Below are 20,070 nucleotides of genomic sequence, written 5' to 3'. Positions count from 1 at the left end.
CCGTTCTGGAGCCTTAAATATGTGACACTCCGGGAATTTTTTAATGAGTATCTGGACAGACTTCATCTAGTATTGCAAAAAAAGTGCCCCCAGACACACAAGTAACTTTGTCAGCCTCTTTAGTAGAGTTTGTCATGACTTAATATCTCACCCAGGACATTGGGTCTGGGCCAAGGGCACCTCTTAGCTCCTTGGATATTATAACCTTGCTTTTCCTTATTCTCCTTATGGCTAGAGCAAGGAGGGAGGCAAAGGCAAGATTCTCTTACTGAATTCTCTAGCATCTACAGGAAAGGTTTTTATGAGGAAGAAATTGAATTTCCCATCCCTGAGGCAGGAGGGAGCTGGGTACAAGAGAGGCTGGGAAGTGAGCCAGTGAAGAGATGGGAAAGCCATCCAATGCTTCCCAGCAAAACTGGAGCTGGGTCCTTTTATCCTATTGGATCAGTTGTGAATTATCAAAATGCCTACGGGCATTGTAAGCCAGATTTGCATGTTGACTCGGGTAATTAAAAGCTGTTTCCAATCAACAAATTTGTAGTCAAGCCATCGGTAGTCTTCAGGTGAAAATAGTCTTCCTGTTGTTAAGGTTAATTAGTGTGTGCGTTTATCTAGGAAGCTGAAGAGAATGGTTTCACACGCAATGAGACTGGGGTTTGGAAAGAAGGAAGGGGAAAGTGGAAATCAAATCATGACTGGTCTCTAGCAGTCAGCTAGGCCACTGTGTGCAGCATATCCCAATCCCAGCATGGCCGATTGTAAGCCTGCTTTGGGGCACACATTCTCAGGCCTCTCCCCTGGAGGTTCAGATCCAGGGATTCTGTGGTAGGGAGGGGAATCTGGAGTTCTAACAAGCACCCAGGTGATTCTAATAGTGGAGGAAGTGTGTGAAAACTGGCTGAGAGCCTATTCCTAGGTCTTTAAAGAACCCAGTTTGCAGTGGTAACCAGAGGGTCTATGGCTGGGATGGAGTCCGGAACAGCAATGGTATATAGCCTTTTACGAGTCACACTGTGTGTGTCATTTTCTAGGGAATAGGAACTTGCTAGTTTTCCCTTATGACATTTGTTGGTATGCACCATGTTATTTGCAGTTAGAAAAGTAAGTGAATTTTACATAAGTTATTTGCTGACCATACCAGAAACTTCTGGCAAGAGTGAGGTAAGTTCTTCCATGATTTCTTTCTTGTCCCAGGCTTTAGACTTAAGTTCGACTCAGCTGACCTCTAGGGTGGTGTGGTGTTAAGGTATTTCGGCTACTCTTATTATAGCAAACATTGATCACATTTTACTGTGTTCTAGGACTTGGCTGAGCAAATGAATCATGGCACTTAGGTATCATGACTTCCCCGAGACATAATATTATTCTTATTATGCCAAGATGGGAACGGCGGCTCAGAGAGGTTGAGCAACTAGGTTGAGGTTACACAGCTAGCTGTTGTGGTGGTTCTCTGGCTCTTAAGCCTTGCTCTTAACCAGTAGCCTCTGCTGCATGCTGAAGAGGAAATCTCCAGTGGTTGCTCCCTGTGTAACCTTGGCAGTCCTCTTCATTGTTGGCATTACACAGAATGCACCTCTCTTCATTTCTTGTTCAAAACCATGTTATGTATTGGTATATATTTTACAGCTTACAAAGTACTTTCAAATGTAAGACTCTGTGATCCCAACAATCCCGAGGCACAAGTTGTGTAAGAGAAAACAGAGTCTTAAAAAGGTAATGACTTGTCCAGGGTCCCAGTCCCAGTTATTTCTTTTGTTTTCTCTTTTTAAAAATTAAGGTAAGCTTTTGGTGTAGGCAATACACGTGGCACAAAATTCAAATGGTACCAAGTGTGTGTGTGTGAAAGCTGGCTGCCTTTTTCCCTGCATGTATTCCCGACACGGGGTTTCCTTCCCCAGAGACAAATGCAGGGCCTGATACCAGTTCTGTGGACCCAAGTCCTGTGATGCCCCCTGCTGCTCCATAGCTCAGTGCCAGCAGAACATTCAGTATCTCCTGTCTGGACTTGTCACTGCAAAGTTTGATTAGTTGAGTGCCTAATGGTTTGAAAGACTGTCACAGTGTATTCCTATAGATAGAATAATGTGCTGGTTCTTGCTTTGCCAAATCTTTTCTCACCATCTCTGCTCCCTGCCACCCAGCACCGACACACCAAACACGTCCATTTAGCTGTCACTGAAATTCATCATCAGGCAAGAATTTTTCTTTCCTAAAAACGAGAGGGGAATAATGCTGTTCTTATACCTCTGCAATAATTGCAGACCTTGGGGAAAAGGTAGTCCATGGAGAGACCATTGGAATAGAGTGTCCCTGGGCTTTCCATCCACCAGTGGTGTGCACTCTTGGGCAAGTTGTCTGATCCACTCTGACCCTCAGGTTCCTCATTTGTGAAACTGGTAGGATTGTGAAGATGACCTGGGATTACTAGAACAGGTCCTGGCTCTCCCTATCTGTCTCCTCATTCGTACAAAACTGTGATAGAAGTAGCTTCTCCTCCTCTTTTGACAAAAGGTGCTTGATATGTTTTCTTTTCCAAAGCCACCCTTGCAAACATTTGACTTAAGATAAACCAGTGGTCTCTACACTCTTACGGGAAGTGTGTCTTGTTCAGTGTTGTGGAATTAAGTCCTTTGTTGGATTAAGGTGACCTTGCACATTTCACCTCCTCCTTGGCTCCCTTAGTTGCTCCCAAATTCCCTATTAATCTCCATTCTGGTACCCTGTTGATTACGTTATCCCTGCCCTAGTGAGCCTCACTCTGAGCTCTGACCACAGTCAGTATGGACTGGCCCATATGTTGGCTTCTTTGCTCGATGTTCTCGATCTTTCCCATTTAGGTTGCAAGCTCCCTGAAGGCAGAGGATATATTGACTTAAAAAAAAATTTTGTTTTAATTTGAGAAAGAGAGAGAGCACAAGCTGGGAAGGGGCAGAGAGAGAGAGAGAGAGAGAGAGAGAGAGGGAGAGAGAGAGACACACAGAATCTGAAGCAGGACCAGGCTCTGAGCTGTCATCACAGAGCCTGACATGGCACTTGAACTCACAAACCGTGAGACCATGACCTGAGCCGAAGTCGGACGCTCTACTGACTGAGCCACCCAGGCGCCCCTAGGATATATTGCCTTTATTCACAAGTGTTTATCCAGCACAAGCACAGTGCCTGGCACATTGCGGGTCCCAATTAACGACACATTATTATCTTTCAGTGTTTGACAGTTAGTTTGCTTCTAGTTTTCTGTTTGGTTGCTTTGACTTCTAACTCTAAGCAACACCGAACAGGAGGAAAGAAGAATTTCTCCAGTCCTGTTGCTGTAGCCATAAATCCTGTAGCCATCTCCTTTGAAAGTAGAACTTGGCATTGTTAAGGGACAGTGGTGGTTCTGAAACACCCTGCTGGTTGTTAACCCCTGGATGCACACAGCCTCGTGCAAATCCAAGGCACTGATATTTTAATAATGATTTATCAGTATATCAAATACTCTATTAATGAACTAATTAAGCATTATTCTGGGTATTTTCTCATTTATTTATTAACTCATTTATTTTGAAAAATTACTTCTGCCCTTCTAGTGGGTGAGGAAAGGCCCTATGTAAGGCTGATGATTCTCTTTGTGGATATATTGCTTTCTTGTAAAATCTTAATTGCACTTTCCTTTCCAGCCAGCCCAGACTAGACCCTGTTTAATGTGTGAAGGCTGGAACCACCGGGGAGCATTTATGGCCAATGCTTCCTGCAGTTGCACTTTATTCCCTGAGTAATAAGAAAACTGGAAAGTGGTTGATAAGTTGATTTAATCATTTTTGCCCTTGTTTGGCCTATGATGTCAGCTGTTTTCTGGAAATGTTCATATCTGTATCACCCCAGAATGTCTAGCATATAATATGTTACCTGTTGTAGGTTCCTGGTCAGAATGTTTTGAATAATAAATATTACTGGTCTAGTATTCTCATTTATTATTAAACCTGTTTAGCTTGAAGCTTAACATACTTACATTTATTTAATGAGAGAAGTCTTTTTTTCTTTTAAAAAATTTAGCAGTGTTTTTTTTTAAAATATTTTTATGTTTATTTTTGAGAGAGACAGAGTGTAAGTGGGAGAGGGGCAGAGAGAGAGGGGGACACAGAATCTGAAGCAGGCTCCAGGCTCTGATCTGTCAGCACAGAGCCTCATATGGAGCTTGAATCCACGAACTGTGAGATCATGACCTGAGCCGAAGTTGGATGCTTAACCAACTGAGCCACTGAGGCACCTCAGCAGTGTTGTTATTTTAGAGCCTATTTAAAGATCCAGTTAGCATCCTCAATCAAGCATATAATTCTTTACAGTCAATTTTGACATTTTATATGAAATATCTGGGGGAAGTAGCCATTTGATGCACCTTTCATTTATTTGCTATGTTTTTAGTAAATTTTTGATTCAGTTATGTTGACATAGTTATAAGCAACTTAGACTGCTAGACTACTTACATACTTCATCCTCTGGTAGCTCTATTTTCTTTTTTTGGAGAGTTTTTTTATGGGTGATCTCAAAGAAGAACAGTCACAGAGTAAGGTTGCTAGATAGGGAGAGTACAGAGGGCCTCAATTTGCTTTGTGTTTTCTGTTCATTTTGGACTTCAAGGAGGAGAAACCCACTCAAAAAGCTCAGGTAGGGAGGAACTTATTTTTAAAGCACTAAAGGAATGGATACTGGAGAACTGAACCGCAAGAAAGTAGCGCTATTACCCTGAGGTATAGGGAAAAACCATCAGGCAGCTATATTGTCTCTTCTTTTTGTCTGAGTTCTATGCTCTCCATCTCAACTTTCCTCTGTTCATCTGCTTCATGGTTGTATTATTATTATTATTATTATTATTATTATTATTAATTTATTTGACAGGCAGACTTTTCTTCTCACTCACTTCCACACTGCCCCATTTAGCTTCCTCTACTGACAGACTTCCTCCAATGGCAGACTGACTTGGTCTCAGCATTTTTTTAGCTCAAGTTGGGCTAGCATTGATCAGGTATCCGTCTTGGTTCCAATCAACTCTGGGTGGGTTTTTGGAGCATTTAATACCAACATGGCTGCCTAGACCTACCTCTCCAGGAGGAGATGCTCTCTTCAGACGCAGATGTTCTCTCAAATAAGAGAACAGAGAGATAAGGATCAGCAGTGCTAGAACTGGGGGCTGATAATCAACCAGGTGAAACCCAGGCCATACTCTGATGGGTCAGAGGGCCATTTTGTTTGCTTTATGCCTGAACCCTACAGCTAATTAAATTTTGAATATCATTCTTTATTAGTATTTTTTTTGGGGGGGGTGGATTTTTATTATATCAACCTGCTGACTTGTCTAGATTCACTTTTTAAGGCTATTTTAATTCTATAATAGTTTCTTACTACTACTTGAGTTGGTGCTATACATAAGATTATCTGTTAAATGACAATTATTTCCCCTTCCGTGAATGCTGTGCACTACTTTAAAAATATTATATAGATAGAGTTTCTAATTTTTCATAATATGTAGAAGGCAAACAGGAAAGCCTATTTAGGGGGTAGCTGGTATGTTACCAGTTTGAAGCCATTTTACGTTAACATTCGGACCCATTTTTCATTTTCAACCTTCTCCCACCCCTTCTCAACACAAATTCTTATTGTAGCCAAACATCCTTTAGCATCCAAAGATTTGTCCCCTTCAATTTTTACCTCCTTTGCATTTTACTTTCTCAAAGAAACCTCCCAATCTCCTTCTGCCAATGGAGTATGGTCTCTGGTCTCTTCCTTGTCTGAACACTCAAAGATGATAGCACTTCTCATCCAAACAAATAGTTAACCACTTACAAAATAGAATACTGACTGGTAGTTGGCTTTTTATGTTTTAAGATCCCCAAGTAGTTTTTTTAATTAAGTAAACTCAAACTTATGACCCCAAGATCAAGAGTGGTATGCTTGACTGCTGAGCCAACGAGCACCGCCCCTCCCACCAACTAGTTTTTAAGGTCTTGAGAGAAATAGCCACATCTGACAATCTTTGTGCCCACCATAGCACCTCACACCTATATGGGTCTTAGTTCACTTATTGAACACACCCTGTGGATCAAATGTTTTAGAGACTGGAAATAGGTAAACAAGCTGTTCTCCAGCAATTTCTTTGTCTGATGTGTTAGTCCTCATGCCACGAACTGAGATGCAGCTATTGTGTTTAACATTAAAATTCATGATTAGAAAATTCCTCAGTGCAGGTTTTCAATGAAAAGTAGCAAGTATGAATTATTTAAATTAAAGAAATAATTGTTCCTCTGTATTGTTGATATTTTTAGTATACCTCAGGTGAATTGCCCAGGTCCCCCTCTCCCCCGCCACTAACCCCCTGATACAGCCTGCCATGACTGCTATTTCCCAGCTGTGCCTATGGTACCTAACCCTACTTGGTCATTAACATATATATGAAATCCAGATAAGAGTTTTCTTAAGCCTCATCTTTCTCGGTCTGCATCAAAACTGTAGTTATTTAGTAATATTGTTATATAAAACTTAATTCCATAAAGAACTGTTTTTCCAGAGTGTTCGAAATCTTTGAAAGAATCCTCCTTGCATTAAATTAGGAGACTAAGAATGTTTAAAGCTAGGAAATTATTGATAGCATCCTAGGCCAGCAGCAAAATCATTTTCCTTGAGTTGCAATGAATAATTGATTTTGCTTAAGAATTTTCCTTTCTCCTGTGGAAAGATCTTTTTGCTATTTCCTCAGTGTGAAAATAACCCCTGGCATATACATCATGACACTTTCCCACTTGGTGGTAACTTTAACATTTAAAACCGGTAGGATTTTTTCACTAATTGGATGTATATTTCCTTTCAGATTTTTTTATTCTTTAGTTTAAAAAAAAAAAAAAAGCATTCCAAGGACTATGGCATTACTTGATGTAGGGGGCAAAAAGTGCTCAAGATATGATTGAGTTTTGGTTTTCAATCCCTGCACTGAGATGGCTGATGCAACACAACCCTATTCAAGTCTCGTTTTCTGTTTTTTGTCTTTATTTGCTTGTCTATCTCTGGGGAGAAGAAGATGACCTTTTTCTACACAGGAGAAGACTCAGACTGATGTCTGCATATTGTATTTATTTTAATGGATGGCAAAGATGACAGTTCTCTGAAACGACTAACTTGTGTCTTTGCCCATGAAGGGTGATTTCCCTGGGTATCACCCATAGTGAAGTTGGGCACGCTATGCTCTATGGTCTGCTGCTAATGTTTCCAGAACATGGATAATTCCAAGATGGCTATTTCAGTCTTGACTCAGTGGGTCTGTGCCTCAGATTTATTTGCATTGAGTGTCAAGATCTTTAAATATCTCAGAAATTCTGTTCCTACCAGGAAACTTTGAATTATTGTTTAGAACGGCAAATATTCTGTACACTACTCAACTTGCATAGTCTCCTGCTGTTAAAAAAATGTTCTTCACCACTGTCCTGCTGATGGTTGTGTGAAAGGTAGGGGAAGTGGTAGGTAAAAAGCAGGGGAGCAGTCTGGTACTGGGGGAACCTGGGTTTATCATTTCAGTATTCTGCAGTGTTGAGGACTTCTGAATGTGCATAATGAGCTGAAGCCACATGTAGTCATCTGCAAATGCTTTGAAAATAATGTTCTGAGACACATGAATAGCTATTTGCATAAACCAACTCCTGTATTAAAGAACATCTCTATATGATGCACTAAACATTCATTTCTATCTGCTAATATCTTTTATTATGTAATCCTGGAATGGAACTTTTTTCATACAATGAAGCACAGGTGTATTAGTGCTATTCTTCCACCCCAATAATTACCTTTAATCTTGGGGAATTAATAAAAAAAAACAACTTTGGGAGCTGCTGCTTCTAGTGCCTAGTCCTCTGACTCCTTTTCCTGGCAGATTCCCTAATTCTTCAGTAACAAAAGTTAGAGCCATCGTAACAAAATGCCCACCCCAAACACTTGTCAAGCATTCTCTTTCTAACAAATTTAAGGAAGAAAAGAGACAAGATACAGTTGGGACCATTTTGATCATTTCTATTTGAATTAAAATGGGCTTGTGAGCACACATGTGTCATTTCTCTCCAGAGCATTCACATGGTATCCAGAACCGTCAATGTGTGTAAGACTGAGAACTAAAATACAAATCGTAAGAAGCTGGCTAAGCCCGATGAATGTTTTTTTTTTTTTCCCTTTTAATAAAAAAATATTTGCACTTGGTAAATCCATATCTCACATTATCCCTATAAAGAGAAGATGGTCAGTCATATAGCTAGAGGCGGGTGATCCGGCAAATATCTTATGGTCTGGACACCTGGGCTGGAATCCCAGTGAGTAGCCATGTTAACTTTTCGCCCTTCATGCTACATTTCTGTTTCCTTATCTGTAAATAGGAATCATTCTTTTCTTAAGAGGATTCTTACTAAGGTAAATCCAGCTGATATGCAAAAATGCTTAGCCTTGTACTTGGCACATGTTAGCTAATCAATGACTATTAATTGAATTAGGTCCTTTCTACGATTGGCCTCAATGAGAAGGACGTTAGTGGAAGATAAAACCACATGCACTCCAGGACATTCAAAGAAATATTTTGCCTTCAAAGTCTTCACTCTAGGAAGTAGTATGCATGTTCAAGAGATAATTTACCTTGATATATAGATATATGTGTACAGCTATATCTAACTATCTATCGTCTATCTGCCTACCTGCCTATTTATCTGTGATAACTTTAATGAGTAGAAATATAATTGAAGAGTGGATTTGAGTTTTTAAAATGTTATTTTATACTAGGTAAAGGAGTATTCCCATCAAGTAATATGGTTTTTAGCCAAAAATAAAATGTTACCTTAAAGTAATGGGACCATTGTCTCATAGAATTCCTATGTCTGAATATAGTTTCAAAAAAAGGGTTCCCAGAAGAGAGGAATAGTTATTGCAGTAGAAAAAGCACATGGTTTCCATGTGCTTTGAAAGGAGATAAGATACCTTTGACTAAAAAAGGTCCTGTTACATATATTATATACCATTTAATAGAACATGTATCAATTCTATGAATAATCCCTAAAGGATCTTTTGTGAGGACAGTTTTATAGAATCAGTCCAAGGACAGATAATCATTTGATACTTGCAAACTTTGATCCATTGAAGCACTTTGTTTCTATCAAGCTTGTATTGTTAATAGTTTATTCTAAGGGAGTGATGTTCTTTGTCTTACAGAAAACAGCTGTAAAACCATATTGTCATTTTGATGTTTTTTGACGTGCACAATTATAGACTTCCTCAGTCTTTCAGTAACATGTCAAAATGAATCCCATGAGGGAAAGAACTTGATGTCTTGACTCAGGAATCTGTGAAATCTGAGTTGATGATAATAAAAAATACAATTCTTTATTCTAGCTTTGTCACTCCTGGCCATGTGGCTTTGAGCAAGTTTCTGAATTTCCTGTTTCTTAACTTCTTGATTGACAGAAAATGAGAATAACATTAGTTCTTGCCTCAAAGTCTTGTTTTAAAAACAAAATGAATTTGCGCATGTAAAATGCTTTGGGACTTGGCACATGAGAGTAGCTCAACTATTAACTGCTATGGCTTTGGATATATATAGTTCATTTTTTTAGGTTCTTCATTTTTTTCCTAGTTCTCTGTCCTATACTTTGACACAAGAGGAGTGCTCATGCTAAAACATACCTCTGCGAATGTGCACCCTGAAGTAGATAAGGGCAAAACGATGGTGTTTGCTGCTCTATTTATGGCTTTTTAAGCTGTCAGTTGCCTAGGAGATCATTGGCAAAATCCCAGCAATAACTAGCACCATTTTATCCTATAAAGAGAGAGCTGCAGCTGATCTAGTAATGATCATTAGACCCTGCTTGGGGAAATACCCTCTAGATCTTAAGAGATTTCTATTTCTCTTACTGTTTTATTGCCATATTTTTTCTTCATTGCACTGTGGAAGAATCATTTTATCACCTCATCATAAAGAAAATACTGACTCCACTTCTGTATCCAATTAACTTGTACCTGTTAAAGAAGTCATAGTTTGTCCATGGGAGAAGGAACCCTCTGTTTTCAAATGATGTTATTAAAGACCTCAAGGTTATATTTGTCTTTTTCTTTATCGCATAATCTGCTTTAAGTCAAAGCTAATTAGTAGACATGTGGGGAGAGAATTGTGCCTTCATGATTAGACTGTTTTAAACCTTTGCTCTTCCTTTTGTAGGTAAGTGAACATGGCATTGGGCATTGCTCATTATGCTTCCTGTCTGGCTCTTCCTCGTGCTATCAGTTTATGGACTACAGCTCAACGAGGCAGTTAAAAAAAAACATTGAGATACAGGTACTTGGATACTATTGGAGTGTATGTTCTGAGAGAGATGGTAAGTGTTTGTTCATTTTAACTACACCTCATGATGCAAGCTGGGCACCCACTTCCTTTCCCTGCCCTAGCAAAAGTGGTGGTGTTGCTCTAGTAAGCATCTCTAGTTGGCACAGCTGAAAGAATGGAAAATGAGATTTACTTTGCAGTCCTATTGGATGTGCTTTCTGGTGGACAACTTAAAAAGGCCAAAACGTTTGGTGTTTTAAATGAATCTGTATCACTACACATTGTATTTCACATATGGCCAGTTTGGAAAGAAATTTTAAGTATCATGATACGACAGTGATGTTACAATTGTCACTAGATGGTCTGTAGAGCTCAAAAAAAGAAACTCTGGGCTGATAGAGAAGGGTCTAGGGTCCCAGCCAGAGTAAAACTCTAAATTAATAGTTGCCTGAGGACTAGAATATTATTAGATTTTTTTAAATTCAGAGTTCTAAATTACAGAAGTATAATTAGAGTTTTCTTTTTAAAGATTTGAAAACTATTTACTAGGTAGACACTCAAATATCAGATCTATACTTAGAAAGGAATCTAAAGGTATTTAAATCTAAATAGGAATATGAATTTCTATTCGATTCACTACTGAAAAGATATATTGTCATGAAAGACTTTTGAAGTATTACGTATCTTTTTAGTATTCTAGGACTGTTATATCCTTTAAATATTTCCATTGTTAATTTCTAAGAGTTAAAAATGTAGTGACACTTCTGTGTTTTTTGAAATTTGGAGTTCAGTTCACTAGCTGGCCATTTCTTTTGGTTGAGAATTGTTTTTTTCACTCTGATTAAAAATAGACCACAAAACTTATTTAAATATAAATTCTTGGTGGGTTGTTGTTCTTTTTATTAGAGAACAGATATTGCATACAAGCTTTCTTTTGAAATACGCATAAGTATGTTTTCAGCTTGACATACTTAGAAAATATATGAATGTGTTGGTTTCTCCTTATAGCTGAGATAAAGGAAAAGAAATATTATCATTACCTTTAGAAATCTTACTCTAGAGAGGCTCAATGTTAAAAGTACTGCAAATGCTGACTGACTCTATTTTCTTAGAAGAAACGGTACGTTTAGATGATGGTTATTTCAAGATGATTCCTTTAATTCTTAACTGTTATGCTGCTGTGGCATTAATCTTTGAGTTTTACTTTAGTAGAAATGAATCCCCTCTGAAAGCACTAAGTTTTGTACATCTGACACTTTCAAACAGCAAATTTCTAAATGCTACATGGATGTGTGAATAAATCTTTTATAATGGTGGCTATTTTCTCAACAAAATGTTATCTTTCACAGATCACAAACAAAAGAGCTCTGATTTATAAGTAAATACAATGTTACCATTTACAACATAACTTGTTTTACTACTAATGAGAAATATCCTTGAAAAAAAATAGGACATAAAAACAGAACTTTCACAATGAGGCCTTGAGAGAATTGGTCATGAACCTCAGACCTCTGAAGGTATCATCTTGTATGCTCATCTTGTATGTTGTAAATTTTATTAATAGTTTATTCATCAGAAATCAATCTCAATCAACATTATGCTTGGACCCAATATATAACATATCATCGGTTCCTAGTATCGTAGATTTTACTAGGGTATTCTGTGACAAGTTTTCCATTCTTATTAGAAGCAAAGTCATTCCTGAGTTACTGAGCTACAGAAATTCAGAGGCTTTGGCCTTTGGGGAAATCCGAGGTTCTTTAGAGCCTTCCAAGAAACTTGAAGATAACTTTTAAAATATCAATAAATTGCATTTGTTTGGAGTATATGGTTTATACTATATCATCTTCTGTCCTAGCAATTCCCCAGTCATGTTTCTCTTTAATAGAAGTTCAGAAATTGCCACAGTTGTTAGTCTTGGGGGAGCGTTCTAGAGCCCTCTGAAATTTACTTGACTGATTTTTGTGATGTGTTGCACAGTCCTTTAAGTGGTGCTGATGGTGACCAAGCTGTTCTCCTTGTAGGAGCTGAATCATTTTGGTGGTCTTTATAGCAGGACAGTGACTTCCTTTATTATTAAAATAATGCCACTGAACGGGAAGGAAAAAATATTTTTGAAATTTTGCTACGTCAGTGAGCATTCTCCTCAGCATTTCATGTTTTCAAATGTAAACACTAAAAATCAGTTTCGTTTAGGCTCTGTTGTGCTCCTCTGTGGAATGGATTTTAGGCTTTACTATGAATATGAATAGTTACTTAACTGGAAGAAGAAACTTGACCCAGGTAGCTGTAGAAGCAGGTTGTTTTTGAGGGCTGAGTGGACAAGTTTGAACCTATCCCAAGTGATCGTCACCTTTTCACTGTGTAAACCGAGATAGGTCACCTAATCTGTTTGGAATTATATTTTGAATTGAGGTTGGAAAACACAAAGTTGAGTTTTTGTTAAACAGAAAGAAAATTTTTTGTCCGTAAAATCCTAACTCCTCTCAGAGTATTCTGTTGTAAATACTAAATCTTGGCATCTAAAAGAAACTGGAAGATTGTAGGCTAGTTGGAGTTGTGGGATAAATAGGACATTTGCTGTACCTCTGGACCCTACCTCTGACTGTGACAGACTTTGCTTCCTAAGTAACCATACAAATGGCATAGCAAATGGCTACCATTAAGTTTGGAAATGTTAATAAATATAAAGTTTAATTCATAATTGTGACAATAACTTTTAGTTGCATTTCCCTTGTAATGTTCTAAGAAGAATAGCTAATACTTTGGACAATAATTAGCCCTCATGTATTAAAATATTAAAGACAAACTAAAGGAAAATAGATCTTGGTGGGCAAAATAAGAGATTAGTGTTTAACAAACTTAGTCAAATGATATAAATGAATTTGAGTAAAATATGAGTTCTTTCAGAAGCATAATTTTACATATCTTTCTTTCATGTTAAAATTTTCAACAATCATGTGTTTTATAATTCATGTCGATGTAAAATACTTTGCACAATAGTTGTATACGTCTAGCATTCTAGATTCTCTTTAAATAAAATTTTCACTATGAAATTTCATTATACACAAAAAGAGAGTCATGCAAATATCATCATCACAGATTTACCAATTATCAAGATTTTTCTGTAATTACTGTACTGTTTTTGGAGGGTTTGACCTATTTTAAAGCAAATCTTAGACATGTCATTTGCTCCTAAATACTTCACCATGCATGTCAAGGAAAAGGGACATTTGCTTACATTTAGCTACACTATCATCACACCTGGAAAATCGATAATAATTTCTTTACACCCTCTAATACCTCGTCTATGTTCAAATTTCTCATATGGCTCAAAAATGACTTTCTGTAGCTGGTTTCTTTGAATCCAGGTTCAGACAAGTTTCCACTTGTTGCGTTTGGTTGTATCACTCAAGGTTCTTAAAATTCAGAACAATTTCCTCTCCTCCTTTCTATTACTTTTTCTTGCCATTGATTTGATGAAACATGGTCAAACATCCTCTGGAATATTCTGCATTTTGCGTTTTTCTTGTTTCCTGTTGGTGGTGTCCTGTAATTTGTTCCTCCATTCCCACATACTTGTAAACCGGAAGTTGGATCTGAACGGTTGACTATATTCAGTTTTAACATTTTCAATAAGAATACCTCATAGATGAGGTTTATATAGATCCTCTCAGTATCTCAACCACATTTGTTTAGTAACAAACTTCATTCCATTCTTCAAATAGAGCTCTTACTGTAATTTTTTTAAATTGTAATTCCAGTATAGTTAACATACAATGTTAGTTTCTGGTGCACACTATACTGATTCAACAATTCCTACATCACCCGGTGCTCATCACAACAGATGTACTGCTTAACCCCCATCACCTGTTTTCCTATCCCCCACCCACCTCCCCTCTGATAACCATCAATTTGTTCTTTATCTCACCGTAATATTTAAAAGAAATTTCTTTATTTTCCTTTTCCTGCTCATTAAGTCTTTATGGTAATTAAATCCTTTGGAATGAGAAGTCAACTTCAATTAATTGATGCAGGAAATACTGGAAGAAAAGTGGACACTCAATGCCTCTAAATGCATAAAGAAAGCTGCATTCCTCATATTTGTCATAAATTGTAAATGACCAGCCAGATGGAAGCTGCGGCCCACACACTGCCCTGTTATGAGCAGATATCCTCATGCTAGAGAGGTCCTAGTTACACAGACCTGCCATTAGGATCTTAGCCCATCAAGGTTTTTCCTACCATTGCTATATTAAATGCGTTCAGGTTTTGGGTAAACATCTAACACATATCACTTAGGAATAAAATAGATCACAAGAAAACATGATGATGGATGTTTGGTTTGCTTACAAACCCTGGTAGATCCATTTTGTTGCCCCTTATATTTTGATATTTTAATTCATCATCTCTTAGTCATAACACATGAAATTCTCACTTTCAGGATCATTCTTTATGGACCTTTAAAAAAAGTGTAATAGAACGGAGTTAAGGTATCCCATTAGCTGGAAAGGATAATAGAAGACTCATTGTCACCCAGCCAAATGATAGTTCCAGAGGGTACCATCTGAAGAATGTTTTCACTGTGGATGGGCATCTCATCTGGAAATATGAACACTTGGGAAACAGCTTGTGAAGGCCTCATCTCATTGTAAAAGTGGGGAGACTTTAAAAGGAGAATGTGCAATCTAATGGGATTTTGACTCTGGTTTCTAATAGGCTGAATTATAGTGATAGTACCTATCCAGGCTCCATAGTACATGGAATGAACTTGGATTTGGAGATGCAGAAGTCCAGTTCTGGATTTTAAGCAGTATAGCTTTCTGGTCAAGAACACAGGCTCCAGGTTCACACTGGGTGGACTGAAATTGTTCTTACACATGTGATTCTAGAAAATTTACACGAATTTCTGAGAAGCCCCATTTTGTTGATCTGTAAAATGGTGAAAATAGACCTTGGTCTTAAAAATTGTTATGAGGATTTAGTGAGACAGTCTGCTTAAGTGCTTTCCTAGTTCTTATATGTAGGAAATGATCAAAGAATGTCATCACTGCTGTTTTACTATTGATGATAACTAATGGCTGTTCCCTTCATTAAAACCTTCATAGTGGGGCGCCTGGGTGGCGCAGTCGGTTGAGTGTCCGACTTCAGCCAGGTCACGATCTCGTGGTCCGTGAGTTCGAGCCCCGCGTCGGGCTCTGGGCTGATGGCTCAGAGCCTGGAGCCTGTTTCCGATTCTGTGTCTCCCTCTCTCTGCCCCTCCCCCGTTCGTGCTCTGTCTCTCTCTGTCCCAAAAATAAATAAATGTTGAAAAAAAAAAAATTAAAAACCTTCGTAGTGAATTCTGTCAGATCTGTATTTAAAACTTGGACTCCATTAGTTTATTGGGGTTTGTTTTTGAGTAGTGATAGTTATTTATTCAAAAATTTGCTCTTTGTGTGCCAGAGTCCTCTAATGATGAAAACTAAATTTAATAAGTTTAAAGAGAACATATCAACAGAAGCACAATCAACCTGTCTGCTGATTGTCTTTCTACATGAGTAAAAATGGATGCAAACTTTCAAATATATAAAGTTACAGACTTAAGGCTACATACTTAAACATGCATATGTAATTTCTAGCAAATATATATGATGAACCAAAAGGTTGTAGTTAGATTAGTTAACCAGAGAGCCTTCTTTAGTGCCAAGTATTCTGCCAAACATTTTTTATAGATATTTCATGTAATCTTCATAACACTTGTTTAGTGTGTGGTATTATTATTCCATTTCACAGATGAAGAAACTGAGGCCTAAGGTCCTACTACTAGAACATGACTCAGATCTGTGTAAATCTGGAGCTGTGTATTATCTTCTAAATGAACTCTCTGCTTTTCAAATCCTGTTATGAATTTAGGGAGTTCTTACTGGCTCCTCTTTGCTACGAGCTATGCTGTTATTAAGGTAGAGTAAGCACTTGCATCTTGTGGTCTGGAAGTTGTGATTATGGCTGTGATCACCTCAACCGTGGCAGAGCTCTGGCACTGTGGTTACTGTCAGCTCATCCCCCAGGCTTCAGAAAGCTTTGCCACGTGGGCTAAGACTTTTCTAGCTAGTCAAAAGTATTAGATAAAGTATTTTCTGTTTATTATTTTGGTTGAATTCAGATCTTCTCCAGTATCTAGAACAAGTTCTGGAACGTGTCCTCTTGGAAAGGACTACTCTTCACTGTGAAGTGCTGCCCCTTCTGTGAAGTGTATTCCCCTTTGGCAGCACCATGGTTGATGATACGGGAAGGAAAATGCACTCCCCTTGGGAAGGGGGTTCCCTGTAACATAGTTCTCATTCTGCTAGGACGTAGATTAGAATGAGGGCTCAGTACTGATATGTACACTCTGTCCCCTCACCTCGTGTCTGCTCTCAGCGCCATTCCTTCCTCACCCCCTTTCTCTTTGCCTTACCTTAAAGTCAAAGCTCTCAGAAATGTGTTGATTTGGACTGCAGCAAATTCACCTATTGGTAAAGAATAACTTTGAATTTTTTTTATGACATCCTTTATGCCCTCTTCTTAGTGACCCAACTTAATGATGACATAATTAAGTTGAGAATGTAAAGTCCTGGAAGGCAGAATATTTATCTGGTTTTTGCATCTCTCAAGGTAGTTAGCATTTTCAAGTAGTAACATCTGTTTAATAAAGGGATAAAGTTACCGCGCTCAATTATCTCCTTGAGAAGCACTGTATTAGGTATGTGTGCAGAGAGGCTTCAAGGTGACTACTTGAGTCCTTCAAGGACAGGTGCTAAAACCTTCTAGAGCAGTGGTCCTCAAATTTCGGCATTGTAGGAATTACCTGAAGTACTTGTTATAAGATGCAGATTCCTACATCTCACCAGTAGAGATTCTGACTGGGCAGTTGAGGGGGGGCGGGGCGTGGTATGGGCCAGGGCCTGGGAATCTGTATCGAAAACGATCTCAGTCGTGTCAGTGCTGGTGATCCCCTTATTGCCTTCAAAAATCACTGCTGTAGGGTTTCTCTGTTGTCTCAAAACCTTGCTCTGTTTTCAGGCATGTGTTCTCAGTGCCTGCCCTTAGTGTGTTGGTGGGGCCTGGGAGGTGTCCAACAGTTGAATAGCTTTTGGAACCCTCCCACCATTTCTGTGTTTCCATCTCCCCACCCCCCCCCCCAAGCCTTTTATTCTATGTACAAGGTATCTGCTAACCTCAGTTCATCTATGTTTAAAATATATTCCTAATTCTTCACATAAACCAAAACTCTCGTTTCTTCATCATGCTAGTTGTCTCCAAAAAAAAAGCCAAAAGAGTAATTTGAGGTTGGATGTATATGATTGACAGCTGCTTAGTGTGTTACCCCTTCCCAAAATTCAGTTTACAAAACCCAGATGAATAGCATTTGTGGTACAAATTTAGTTAATAAGACAGATTTGGGGGACAGGTATGGGGGAAGAATGATTGCGGTCAGGGATCATTTTTCTTGGGACTACTCCAGTCACACAGTGCAAGCCTTGATCTTCCTTCCCTATCTATAATGCTGTGTTATCAGTGGGTAAATCAAACATTCTAGCTTTTTCTGGTCAATAATAGGTTCAGCAGCAGCTCAGGTAATTTAGTCAAGATCTCTTGATTTCGGTAAGTGCTGTAGTTGTCTGTTTTATAATAGGTGGCATTTAGTTAACCTAGATGTTTCTGAAAGATACTTCTGGATTCTTTAAAATAATTTAGTAGGTGTCTGTGTGGGAGGGATTGTGAGCCCTCTGGCCAGAACGAGATTGTTTTTATGTTGATGACCACTGTGCACCCACTACTTAGCTTCACAGATTAATTATGCAGCCCTCTATATGTTGTGTATATTTGAGATTTTTTTATACTAATAAGACACTAACTTGAGCTTAAAATATTCCACTAAAGTGGGCCAAGCTTTCCATTTTCCTGTCTTTGAACAAGTCCCTCAGAACTGTAGCATTCAGATGCTCTTAGAATCTGGCTTCTCTATAGACCATGCATGACACTGCAGGCTGAACATAGGAGGGGAAGAGGTGCCAGCACTGGGGGAACATTTTGTTTTAAGTAGCTTTTATTAAACTGGTGTTTTCCTTCCATGTCTCTCACATTTTGATCTGGACGGAAAAGGTCAAACCAAATCGATACGATTTGGATATTTGACTCCTTGATTAGGACATTTCTAATGTCTCACAAATTGTTCAGTTTTTAAGAGCTGAGCTTCTTAGTTTCCTTTTCTGACTATTGATGAAAACATGTATGTATAGAAACATGTATGTAATTAGCACTATAAATCATATGCTTTATGGAAGACTGATAATTTCTACTCACAGGTGCCCAGATCATACTGGATATGAACAAACTGAATTTCTTTTTTGCATCATGGCATAAGATTCTTGGGACTCTTTAGAAATAATTTATATGGCTTTATTCATGACCTTTTTGAAGGAGATTATTTTTGTCAGGTAACTAGGATACTGGCCAATTAATTTTTATAAACATATCTAGGCCACTGGACCCTGTGAGGGCAGGAACACATTTTAATCTAGCTTCCTTGCAGCATCGTGGAGGACCATACAACTGGGACTTTGACTATAGCAATGAATAAATGAACAGTTCATTGCCACTTTACTACACTGTGACTAAGAAGATAATGTGACTAGATTGTTTAAATTACTTGATGTGACAAGCATATTTTCATTGAAATCAATCATTTTCATTGGGTCAATGTGAAATTCTTCTCATCTTTATCCTTAATATGTCTATATTGGTCTTTTTACAAATCTATTTTAATGGCCACATTGAAACTTGGTACTTTAATAGCTTATAATGATAACTAGCTTTTTGAATGGCAGTCTACCTGGGGAAATCAGTCAAGTCAGTTAAAGACAATGGAATGGGATAGAATGTTGAATAAGAGTTTATGGATGCATTGCAAAATTTATTGTTAGATGTGAAAATAAGCTAACCTCAGATTTGCCATTTCATTCCCAAATCCTCTCTTTGAAGCAGTGTTCTGCCCAGATTCAGCATATTTAAGGAGATGCCCATCACAAAAAAAATGATTTGTAAATGAGAGTTTGTTTTCTTATGAAATTCTCTTTGAGCTACAGTAATACCTCAGGAGTGAGAGTACCAGTTCAAGGACAAAGGAGATGAAGATCTGGGGGTAGGGAGGTGGAGATGGGAAAGAGGCTTAGGAAAAAACTGGAGGAGAAAAGAGGTTGAGAGGCAATTTGGAGGTAGGGATTGTGGGTGGATTGTCAGGAGTCTGACGGTGATAACGGATGCTCCCATGAGGGGAAGACACAACTGTAGATAAAACCTCTAAAAATATTTTGTTTTACTGAGAGATGCCGAAGGTTCTATTGTCTGAGCTGCAGGGGTGAAATCTCACTGGTGATTTATGGCAACCATATTTTGTCTTGCTGAGTTTGTTGTACTTTGTCTGGTACATCCTAATCCCTGTATTGTGATTTAGGGCCTTGCTTTTCCAACTCTGTGCATCAGAATCCCCTAGGTAGTTTGTTCAAGCTGGGAAGGGGACCTGAATTTCTGATTTAAAAAAGAAGGCTGTAGTGCTAATCAACTGAACATTTTTAATGGATGAATATTATTACTACACAAAATTTGAAACAGAGGGGCCCTCTTGTTTTTCTTTAGAAGAACCTTGAGAGCCACTTGTGGGAATATGAAAATGAAATAAGAACAAAGTTTAAAAGAGTGATCATGCATGTGTTGAGTTCCCTTCT

At 38.2% G+C, this 20,070-nt stretch overlaps 1 protein-coding gene across 3 annotated transcripts in view; it reads left to right on the top strand.

The window, feature by feature from the left end:
• ANK3 (ankyrin 3) overlaps positions 1-20,070 on the top strand; it is a 687,904-nt gene that overhangs the window by 211,922 nt on the left and 455,912 nt on the right. The window contains exon 1 of one of the 3 annotated variants that reach the window (XM_045437496.1): positions 10,223-10,373. The exons of the other annotated variants lie outside the window; for them this stretch is intronic. Coding sequence (XP_045293452.1) covers positions 10,371-10,373 — 3 coding nt within the window. The 5' untranslated portion in view covers positions 10,223-10,370. Of the gene's footprint in view, positions 1-10,222; positions 10,374-20,070 lie in introns of those variants that run through there. 3 annotated transcript variants of the gene reach the window in all.

This window comes from Leopardus geoffroyi, chromosome D2 (genome assembly GCF_018350155.1).
Source record: "Leopardus geoffroyi isolate Oge1 chromosome D2, O.geoffroyi_Oge1_pat1.0, whole genome shotgun sequence".
Lineage (NCBI taxonomy): Eukaryota > Metazoa > Chordata > Mammalia > Carnivora > Felidae > Leopardus > Leopardus geoffroyi.
The sequence above is the reverse complement of the archived record's forward strand: the minus strand, read 5'-3'. Positions and strand labels throughout refer to the sequence as shown.